Source organism: Raphanus sativus, chromosome 8 (assembly GCF_000801105.2).
Source record: "Raphanus sativus cultivar WK10039 chromosome 8, ASM80110v3, whole genome shotgun sequence".
NCBI lineage: Eukaryota > Viridiplantae > Streptophyta > Magnoliopsida > Brassicales > Brassicaceae > Raphanus > Raphanus sativus.
In genome coordinates, this window is record NC_079518.1 from 3,201,362 (window position 1) to 3,212,975 (window position 11,614).

Below are 11,614 nucleotides of genomic sequence, written 5' to 3' on the forward strand. Positions count from 1 at the left end.
TTGAACCGAAATAAATATGAATTTAGAATGGTAATTGTATTTTACTAACCGAAAGAACAAAAAATTTAACCGATATCCGAATTGGATAGTTGTAATGTATAAGATTAAGAGACCATATATACATTTTTGATTAAATGTATTTTAGCTCGTCCTAGAATGAATTTAAAAAGTGTGTATAAAGTCTTGGACTAAGTCTTAAAGAAGTCTTGGAATAAGTCTTAAAAAAAGTCTTGGACTAAGTCATTCATAACTTTATAAGTTTTTTCTTTTGTTGTAAAAAAAGAAAATTTTAACTCTTGTTGTTGAGTGGTGAAAAGTGAACATTTTGAGATATCATGAAAAAATCATTAAATCCACTTTTACTTTTTAAAACTTAACATATATTTTAGTAGCTAAAATTTCAAGTCTGATTGTAAGTTTAACCAATGATAGGCAAATATTTGGTATGTGGTGTACCACACAAATCAACCAATGAGCCACATCTATAGACTGCAATTGTGTTTTAGATTAAGGGAGGATTACACATAGTTAAACGACAAAATTAAGAGAAACAAGACAGAAGAAAATGTGGATTAAGGGAGCATCATACTTAGTTCAATGATTTTTCTTAAACAACTACTTAATACACATTTAAAATTATTATTAGAAAACATCTCAAGTACCTGATCCTTGGTTGCTTCAATCTTTTCAAATGATTGCTCTTCCTAAAATGTAGGTAGCATAGAAATAGAAACATTAGCTAATGTGATAAAACAGATGAGTGACATCTAAATTCAGTTTCAAGTCATCGTAGTCAATTTGGTATAACAATTACACATCTATTGTTATATAATTTAATTTTTTGTCAATAATTATTACCGTATTTTTTATAGTAATAAAAAATCTCTGACTTTAAAAACACTTGAAATATAATTAAACAATAATTCATCATAACCGAAGCTTCTTACTTACTTAGTATTCTTTTTTCTTTTTTTTTTTGCTTTTTGGCATTGACTAAATTAAAGTGAATGTTATAAATATATAGATAAAAACAAGTGGAAATTCTTCATAACTTTTTTCCTTATTTATAAACGAAAAGCAATCGAAGAAACTTGACTTTGATGAACACTAAATATGGAAGAATTGAAAAAAAAATATTTCATGCTTCTGTTTTTGTGTTCTATTTTTATTTTCAAAATTTCAATTTTTTGATTTTAATTCTAAATTTGATTATTTTATTTGATGTTAGAAGCACTTTTTATTTTAATTAAACATATAATTTTTTTAATAAATGACTATTTTAACAAGATGACTCTAAAATTCATATAATATTATTCTAAACTAAATAATTATGTTTTTGGTATAAAAACGAATAAACCGAAAAACTGACTGTATATAAACTGAACCGAGTTAAATATGAATTTAGAATGGTAGTTGTTTTTTACTAACCGAAATATCAAAAAACTAAAAAACCAAACCGAAACTAAACCGATATCCGGATTGAACATCCCTAGTTGTAATGGATAAGATTAAGACACCCAATATACATTTTTGATTAAATGTATATTATCTCATCCTAGAATGAATTTCAAAAGTGTGTATAAAGTCTTGGACTAAGTCTTTTCAAAAAAAAAAGTCTTGGACTAAGTCATTCATAACTTTATAATTTTTTTCTTTTGTTGTAAAAAAGAGAATTTTTTAACTCTTGTTGGTGAGTGGTGAAAAGTGAACATTTTGAGATATCATGAAAAAATCATTTAATCCACTTCCATTTTTTTTTATCTTAACATATATTTAGTTGCCAATAAGTTTCAACTGTGATTGTAAGTTTAACCAGTGATAAGCAAGTATTTTGGTATGTGGTCTACCACACAAATCAACCAATGAGCCACATCTATAGATTGCAATTGTTTCGTGGAGTAAGGGAGGATTTACACACAGTCTAAACAATAAAATTCTGAGGAACAAGACAGAAACAAATTGGATTAAGGGAGCAATCATACTAAGTACAGTGATAATTCTTAAACAACTACTTAACATACCTTTAAAGTTATTATTAGAAAACATCTCAAGTACCTGATCCTTGGTCAAATGGTTGTCCTTCCTAAAATGTAGATAGCATAAAATTAGAAACACTAGCTAATGTGATTAAACAGATGAGTCGCATCTAAATTTTCAAGTCATCACTTTTGGTATAACAACTACACATCCTTGTGGGCTTATATACCCATAAAACTTTGGTATAACAGTAACACATCTTTGTGACGCCCAAAAGGAAAAAAACCTATAAATGGGCTTTTACAAGTGTAGATTGGGCCTTTAAGGACAATTAGCTCCATTACGTTACAAGTAAGTCATCATAGTCAATCAAGTGATAATTGATTCTGACAAGTCTTCCCTTTTATGAAGAAAAAATGGAAACAGATCTGACAAAAGGACAAAAGCTACATAAGACCTTTCCCATTTTTACAAGCAAGCATCAGTTTCAAATTTTTAAAACTTTTGGATTGTTTTTCTTTTCTTTTTAATTAAAGAGAAAAAAGAAGCAAAACCATTAAAAACAAATCCCACAAAATAATTAAAACCCAGTCAAAATACTCAAAGTTTTCGTTTTACTTTCCCAAACTTGCTCGTATATCCCATAATCATCAAAACTAGTTCTGTAGTATACGTCATTTACATATCAAAATAAATATTTGCATGTAACATACATTAACACATGTTTTTGTGTAATGCATATAACATTGCATATACATATTTATACTGTATCTATTCTATTAATTCTTCAGCATGACCTGTTGATATTTGTTGTGTCCAACTTAAAATATAACTGCATTTAAATTAACTATTTCAACTAGCAACAAATTTTATGCAACCGTAATATTCCTTCTTTTTTAGAAGTAACCGTAATGTGCCTTTGATATTATCATGATAAATAACTACCGTACGTGAGAGGTATAACTAACTACTGTAACGTGCCTTTGATATTTCATGAAGTATATATTATCATACTATTAAAAATTGAGAGGTACTTATGTGATTATATAGACTTTATGGAATATTCTTTTGATGATGATTTCCATATACAAATCATTAATAGAAATAACTATACAATCCAGATACAAACCCACTTTTAATAATTTTTGTTAGTTTTAGACAAAAATAAATATTATTTATTAGCTTTATAATATTTTTGTCATCGTTAGCTTTATAACATATAATTATAAATATCTTTTATTGTCATGATAAATAACTACCAACAACCCATGAGTAAAAATCATAGCAAATATATAACTTAATAATATATAGCTTTCAAAACAGATTAAAATTTGACCAAATACAATAAAAGTTCATGAATCAATTAAGATAAATAATAAATATAAATAGCTGTTATATAAGAAAATTAGATTATTTAATCCATGTGTTCTATTAATTTAGGAACATGATCTGTTGTTATTATTATGGAAGTATTATTCATAAAAATATATTTTACGGGTTTTAGTTTAACGGGTTTTAAATAGGTTATTCGATTAAAAATATTTATTAAATGTGATTTTTATTTAAAGTTAGTGAAGACTATATTAATCTATTTACATATATATATATATATATATATATATATATATATATATTTAACAAAATATATTTTAAAAAAATTTAAACACTTTTCAAACAAAATTGTTCTGTTTTCGATGCAGGTTGGATTTGATATTGGGTTTCAGATATAATACTTTAAAAATCGCTTGAGTGTATATGCCAGATGTAATAGATTATAATACTTTGATTTTTGGGTCGATTCCGAATTATTTTTTTAGATACAAATATTCTTGACTAATTATGTTAGGTAAATATTAAAAAAATATAATATGTTACAAACTTTAGAAATAAAGTTTAAAAATAATTTCTGAAATATATATGACATAAGTGTATAGTTATGTAACTTGACATATTTAATACAGTTACAAAAATAAATTAAAATATTAACACAAATATGATTACAAAAGATAACAAAAATATAAAAATTAAATTTCTCACAAAAATTAAAACAAAAAATTATACCCGCTCTTTGAAGAGCGGGTCAAAATCTAGTTTCTGATTAAAATTCAAGATATGCGTGAGCTAAGTTCTATTTGCCTATTTGGAATCATACTAACGGCTGTAAAACAAAAGTTGATGAAGACAAACAAAAGTCACGTTAATTTTATATATGAAATATTGTAATCATGTTGATCAAAATAAAAAAAAAGAGTATTGTACTCATTTTTCGAAATATATATATTTATTTGTATCATCACTCATCAGCTTGAAATCATTCTCTCTCATCTTTCCTCCCCGCGCAGAGTTTCTTCTCTTTTACCCCACATTTCCTTTATCTCTCCTCCCTCTCTCTCTCTCTACTCTCTGCTCACTGTCTCTCTCTAGCTGACTCTCTCTCTCTCTCTGAGAATGTCTACGACAACAATCGGCGAACACATCAGACTCCGACGAGCTAGGCACCACCAAACCATCCGCCACAACGCCGCCGCCGACGATGATCCGCCGCTGACACACGTCGTCCCTCCAATCTCCCAGCCCACTCGCTTCTGTCACTCAGCAATGTCATCCTTCTCTCTCCCCACTTCCTCCAACGAACCCACAAAGAAGAAACAGCTCGGCTTCCCGCAAGCTGCGTCCTTTCGCGGCACGAACTGCACCGCCTCCGCAGCTGCTCACGAGGTTTCCGTTCCCTCCGCGATTCGCTCCTCTGCAGATTGGGACAAGAAGAAGAAGAAGAGGAACAGGAAGAAGAAGAAGAAGGGAAGAAGCTACGAAGATGGTTCGGTTAGGTTCTTAAGCGAGTCTAGAGACGTTGATGGCGGCGGCTGCGTCGCGGTTCCGGACGTTTGGTGCGGTCCAGGACTAGGGTTCTCGACGGATGCTGTGTCGGTGGATCCTCCGAGAAGGAATCTCCCGTCTTCGTCGCGTCGTAAAATTGACGTGGATAAGAACAATCCTAATCAAACAGAGGTAGTAAAGGTGGACGCTTTATGTTCTAATTTCAAGTCAAAGTTTGGGACTTTTTTTTTGGTGGTGAGTTTAGTTTTATTACAGACAGACAGGGAGTGTTAGGCAGAAACTGTTTGGAGTGGTTGGAGCTATTAGTCCTTGTAGCATCCCTATGCTGGGGACCATGTTTGGTTTATAGAAATTTGTGTGTTTGTGGTTTGGATTCTGTTTTGAGACAAATCACAAGGGTCTACTTTGGTAGAGAGATGTTTTTATTAGTTATTAGTCTCTTTGTTTATGATGATGAAGATAATATTTTGTTTTCATGTGTGGTGGTCCTCTGGGGTTTTTGATTAAATCAATAAAGAATTCAGAAATGAGAGCTTAGAGAATGGAATCTTAACATCTTTTTCTCTAGCTTTGGTTTAGAGGATGGAGCGTTAGAATAATAACACTGTCTGCAGGGTTCTTCTGTTCTTACTAGGCGGTTTCCTAATCAAGAATCTCATCCTCACGCTTTAATGAATTCTGTTTCGACGTTTATGACATCCTCACAGGTTGAACCAACCTTGTTCTCGAGTAGATACCATGGTCATCTTCGGCGCCCTTACTCCGATGATCTTACCGAGGTAGAATGTTCTGTCTGGTAGATGTTATAGATTTGACTCCTGGTTTTTTTGAAGTGATCAAACTCACACTGGTTGAAGATTTAATATCAGTGAGTATTAGTAAGTTGAAGAACTAAACCATGCAGCTAGTGTAGTCATGTTTTTTCTTTTAAAAAAATATGCTAGTCCGTTGCAGATGATGATGCTCCGGAATGGTTTTTTAATGGGGAGGACAACAGATTTGCTTGATCACTTCCATAACTTGAGGCTTGATGTTGATAATATGACATACGAGGTATGTTGTTTCTCAAAGAAGAAAAAAAAACTTATAGTAGCTTCTTATTCCCTCAACTTCATTATTGAGTGTGTGTACTGCTTGGATCTCTCTCTATGCAGCAACTACTAGAGCTTGGTGATAGAATTGGTTATGTGAATACTGGACTAAAAGAGAGCGAGATACGTCGTTGTCTTCGGAAAATCAATCCATCCGCATCAAACACTCTTTTTGCTGATAGAAAATGCAGCATCTGCCAGGTAAAGAAGTCCTGATTGTGTCAAATCCATTTTCTTTCTCCAAAATTTCAGAAAGATTATTTGTTTTGTATGATCATGAGTTTCATATTGCTGCTTCCTCACTGATGTTCATGTTGGTGGTGGTGACAGGATGAGTATGCGAGAGAGGGTCAGGTTGGGAAATTGGAGTGTGGACACAGCTTCCATGTCCAGTGCGTGAAGCAGTGGCTATCAAGGAAGAATGCTTGTCCTGTCTGTAAGAAGACAGCATACGTCAAGCCTTGAGAGCGAGTTGTGTGTCTTGTGTAGTTTATGATATCTTAAGAATCTTTCATTAAAAAGCCCCTATGTCTCTTGCAGTTGCTGTATAGAACCCAAATCATCTGATTCTTTATTTCATGCGTGTTGTTTTGTGATTTAGCAAGTCATGTGTGTGTTCTTGATCTTGTTTTCCTTTTGTTGGTTTTTTTTATATGATTGAAATACTATTTTGTAAGAACAAGAGTTTGTGACCTAAGGATTCTGCAGCTTATACTATAGTACCCGTTCAAAAAAAAAATAATACTATAGTACTTGCTACACTTTTGGCCTACATTCATGGTTTTAAGTAAAAAGAAAGTAAACAATCTGGATTTTTACTATATAACAATAGAAACAAGTTACGGATATAAGAAGAATAAGATGAACAGAAGAAACATTTGTCATGTAAAATATATCATGATTTATGGTCAAATTCTGAAATACTAATAATAGTATGCATAGAAATCTTCTGATTCTTATGAAACGAGTGTTACATTGAACCAAGTATTTAGGAATTGTTTTTAACATCTAAGAAAAGCATATAAATATAAAATTCTTCTTTTACATAAAGTAGGAAAGAAGCCTTCAACTTAAAGCTCTGAGATTCTTGGCAATGTCGGGAAACACCCATATTATTACTTGCTGTTGGTTTTGCCAAGAGACGTGAAGCTAAATCTGCGAATAATCAGACAACAAAAAAAGCAAGCAAACGTTTGTCAAATCCGATATGCAGATTCAAACCAAGTATATAAACAAACACAAACCGCTTACTTGATTATCGGTTTGCGCTGTTGCACTGAAGCTCTATGCGTCACCTCGGGCTGTCGCATTGGTACAACCTTCAAGGAAAAGAAAAATCAGACAAGAACAAGATCAAGAGACCAGCTTAACGTATAGAAATTGACTTAAAAAAAATAGAACCTCGAGTTCTTCCACTTCTCCATTGGAGAATGGTGAGCCATTTGAAGTAGTGGCTCCCAATGGAGGTATTGTTGCACTAGCCGCCGAGATTGTATCCTTATTTGAAATCTGCTCAATCACTTGGTTTCCAAAATCAAAACTGTCTTCAAGCTCCTCCGTTTCTTGACTCGGAGGTTGAGGAGTGGCAATCTTCTCTATAGGATCCTTACTGAAAAGAACAACATTCTCTGGTGGAACCTTAGTGACGAGATCAGATTTACCGTTTGTACAACAATCTTTCAGAGGACTAGAGCAAATGGATCCACCAGATGGATCCGGACTCAGGCCTTCACCATTCTCTACAGGCACTGAAACTCCAACGTGTTTAGAGTTCCTCAACTGATCAGTGATCGTCTCATCGTCTCCCCGTTTTCTCTTCCTCCCATCTCCTGAACTGTGAGAGCCAGCTTTACTTTCAGAACTCGCTTCATTAGTAGTAGCAGTAGTAGCTTCAGTAGCTGTAGAAGAAATCCTGTTCTCTGAACGGCGTTTGCTGTCCCATGTTCCTTTGGAGGTATGTGAAGGTCTAACTCCACCAGGAAACACAAAGCTCGGTATGCTTCTTCGCTTTATATGGTTGACACTAATCTCCATCCCGGGAATCCACAGCATGTAACCGTTAACTGTGTGTTTAAATTCATCAACGGTTCTTCTGATATCGAATTGCTCTCCTCCTGCTGCTGGAACCCCTTGTTTCCGCTGCAGACCCATGAAGTAAGAGCAATGGAGTGGTCTAGATGCGTCTTGATAATCGTGCGTGTGCGGATGGCATTGCAGCATGTCATAAGTATGTCTCTCAATCTAAGAGTAACAATGTAAAATAATCAGTGGTTCGTTCTTTAAATATCAACTGAGAATAAACAAAGAGTTTCACCTTCAGTGTGAGCTGTCTGAGACGTGACTCAACCCAACCTTTCCATTTTCTAAGATCATCGACATTTGCAGCAGAGATGTCGATCTGAAGATAGTCTTTATAAGCTTCAAAGAATGCAAATGGCTCAAAAAGGGTATCCCAGTCAGCTTTGTTTGCTTCCATAGCCTGCAAGACATCAAACGAGTGTCATAAATCATAACTCATCAATCAGCATAGATGTAAGTGTTACCTCGCATATATCTTTGCCTCTCTGAAACTCTCCAGTCATAATCCGCAACGTACTTGCAGAGACGTTATAACTGGAGTTCATACAAGGATAAGCGGGAGTGATGATGGGCATCATGTGCAACCTGTCTTTTGGGTTTCTTCTAGGATCCCAAACTTGAAGACCGAGGGATCCTTCATCCATAGAACAGAGAAGAACAGGATTTGGCCAACGCCACTGAGTGTAGACCCTAAAGAACCTAGACGCTAGCATACTTGGGAGTGCGTTAGGATAAAGTTGACAAATCCGAGCTACAAGCAACGCCCAGTTTATACCACCAAGAAATCCAGAGACCTAGCAAAACGTCGGAGAGAGACTTGACATAAATAACATGATAGTCACATATATGAAATGGAAGTAAAAGAGTTCTAGAGAAGAGTTCTAAATACATTGGAGTATACTCCACGACGCTTGGCCCAAAACCTCATGCATCTTAATGTTGTCCTGAAATTCTGCTCATAAATAAAACATAGATTCCGACTAAGGAAACATATGGATGAACTGAAAAAACGATTTATAAAATTATCATAAGTGACCACAAAACCTCAATGTTAGGAACCAGACGCAAGATCTGGTCAGTAACTCTACAGCCGTTGAGGCTTCGAACTGTTTGCTCATCAGCATTCTGTAGAATGGAATCCTGAGATATGTCTAAGTCCTGCACCATTAACAACATCAGGTAAAGGAACCCATTTAATATTCTTCCAAGTTATCCTCCACTCATAACATCAGTTCAAAACCATGAACATATTGAAAACACCATGATAGATAGATTATTGACCATAACAATAATGACATAGAAATTACCTTAGGTATAACCCAGAGCGGAAGTTGTGCATACAGAAGATCTATAGAAATTCCATTAAGTTTGAATCCCATCAAGGGAACATGAGCATCAGGCACAGGGTGCAGCTCAGTTACTTCAGGCATTTCAGACAGCATCCTTTGTAGCTCACCAAAGAAATCGCCCTATTGGCAAAATATAAAGAAGACTGAACTTAATAAAGCTAACATAAGACACATTCAGGCCAACGTATAGATGCGAGAGGTTAGTAGTACTTCTCTAGTTGCATGTCTAGGCCCCACACATAAAGTGTCTATATCAGCACCAGGTCCGTGTACCTATTTGAGGAAGTAATACAAACTGTTATGCACAATAGATAAGTTAGAATATTGACGTTAGTCATGCTACAAAGAACAATCATCAACTGTAAGAGAATTCCTTACGACACAGACTGTTTAAGAATAATAATTTTCTCTCCAGAAACTAATTTGCAGCCATAAATAACACCCTAATGAGTTTAGTAATGGCTGAAAAGCTTGTAGAGTAAGGATACAAGTGACATATAAAATTGATCTCAATATGTTCGAATAAACACGAGAGAGCATGTGAAGACAAGTGATGCCAGGATATATCCTTTCTCTCTACACCAAAAAGTTCACAGTAGAAAAAGGAATGAGTAAAACAAAAAGTAAATCTTTATGGTTACCCCTAGCCGATAAGAACCGAAAGTAAATATCTCCGCATTCGCCTCATGAAGCAGCTGATCATTCAACCCTTTGGCACGGCTGATGGTTTTAATCCATGTTTTTACAATCTGGATAAATAACAATGAAGATCACAGCATGGATTTGTTAACCACATATGTGAAAAATCAATAAGTATAAATTATATTAGTAAAAAGACCTGATCTAGTCTCCCAAGAACCTCCTCCCTTCTAACAGCTTCCTCCTCCCCCTCATACAATCCAACATCTTGCAAGTACTGAACAAACCAAGTAACACAAGACTAAGATACAAGTACACATTCAACACAAGAGCATAACCAAAAAAAAAAAAACACAAGGTTTAAGGTATGAGCAAAACCTTCTCAAGCTCTCGTGTCTTGACCACATCAAGCTCTGTTGGTCCACCCAAGGAGATAGGTTCTGTAATACCATACCTTTTCCCATTCTGCTGGACATTAGCCATCAATCTTACTTTGTTCTTTCCTCTCACTCTTTTTTTTTTCTTATACTTTTTTCTTTTCTCAATGTTTCAATTAGATTTCTACGAGCATAAACAAAATTTTCTCTTTTTCTCAACGATGATTTTGCCTGAATAATAATGTAAAAAAGCTACAAAACGGGGACTTGGAGAAGATCCCTATCGACAAAGTTGTTGATCATACAGAATACAAAAAGAAAAATCAAAGCCTTTTGCTAAATTTAAAAGAAAGCAAATAAAAAAAGCTCAACACTTTGGAATCAAACAACAGTAGCCAACGAGAGAGAGACGGAGGAGGGGTCTGTCTTCTCGGGAGGAACAACAACCCTTCAAACCCTAACCAGAGATGCGCCGATTGTAATTGAGAGAATAGCAGAAAGCCTCGTCCTTTTTGAGCACCCGGCGAAACGATGTGGACCGAATCAGGCGAACGTAGATGATGATTCTCCGCGGAGAGATACTTAGGGGACGGCGAAATCTCGTGAGGGATCTCTAGCCCTAACAGGGGAAGTCAGATAGATAATCTGTGTGTGTGGGGGGGGGGGTTGCTTAGGTTTCCGTCGCAACGTAGATTCTTCTTAACCTTCTCGCGTCGATCGGGATTAGAGAGAAGGCGTTACGACAGGCCACACAATATTTATAAACCGTGTTCCTAACCCTCGACCCGACCAAACATTTTAACCGCCTGTTTCTTTTTCTGTCAGCAATCATTTAATTTAAAGCCCAATGGGTAGTTTACATTAGTATGGGCCTTTTAAGCGAGGCCCAACAACAGATACAGTTATCACTTTCAAAGGAAGCTATGATTATTTATAGATTTTGGTTCTAATTTTCTAAAAGAAAATATTTTAGTTGCCAATCAGATTTTTTTAAGAAATTAAAGTACCGTTAATGTCACTGCTTACTGTAAATTGGTCACTCATTGCTGCGAGTTATCCTCTACTGTATTTGTTTGTTGAAAACGAAAACAATGATGATGATGGTAACAAGGTGTAACCCTCCTTGTTACATACAGTGATCATAGCTTACTGAATCAACAGTAAACACAGAAAAAAATATTCGAGGTTATGAAATGTCTCTGTCTTATATTCGAGGCTGTCGCTGTATCAATTATAGGTCTGCCACTGGTAGAAAGAATGAGTT

The 11,614-nt window shown here is 34.8% G+C and overlaps 2 protein-coding genes across 3 annotated transcripts; one reads left to right on the plus strand and one right to left on the minus strand.

The window, feature by feature from the left end:
* The first annotated feature begins 4,284 nt into the window (after positions 1 to 4,284).
* Positions 4,285 to 6,623, plus strand: LOC108822273 (E3 ubiquitin-protein ligase RING1). 2 transcript variants are annotated; one of them, XM_018595309.2, is made up of 5 exons: positions 4,285 to 4,986; positions 5,430 to 5,594; positions 5,770 to 5,868; positions 5,970 to 6,107; positions 6,237 to 6,623. In XM_018595309.2, the coding sequence occupies exons 1-5, from the start codon at positions 4,426 to 4,428 to the stop codon at positions 6,369 to 6,371; spliced, it is 1,098 nt and encodes a 365-aa protein (XP_018450811.2). In that variant the 5' UTR covers positions 4,285 to 4,425; the 3' UTR covers positions 6,372 to 6,623. The 2 variants fall into 2 exon arrangements, with proteins under 2 accessions (XP_018450811.2, XP_018450812.2); XM_018595310.2 differs by having other exon boundaries at positions 4,286 to 4,986; positions 5,523 to 5,594.
* Positions 6,624 to 6,827: 204 nt separating this feature from the next.
* LOC108822271 (nuclear poly(A) polymerase 1) lies at positions 6,828 to 11,080 on the minus strand. Its single transcript, XM_018595304.2, has 12 exons — positions 10,352 to 11,080; positions 10,173 to 10,250; positions 9,976 to 10,083; positions 9,545 to 9,607; positions 9,293 to 9,454; positions 9,030 to 9,143; positions 8,875 to 8,937; positions 8,450 to 8,779; positions 8,221 to 8,385; positions 7,308 to 8,147; positions 7,158 to 7,225; positions 6,828 to 7,061 (listed from the first exon to the last, which is right to left on the minus strand). Exons 1-12 carry the CDS (start codon positions 10,454 to 10,456, stop codon positions 7,022 to 7,024), a joined length of 2,136 nt encoding a protein of 711 aa, XP_018450806.1. The 5' UTR covers positions 10,457 to 11,080; the 3' UTR covers positions 6,828 to 7,021.
* Between the last annotated feature and the right edge of the window lie 534 nt (positions 11,081 to 11,614).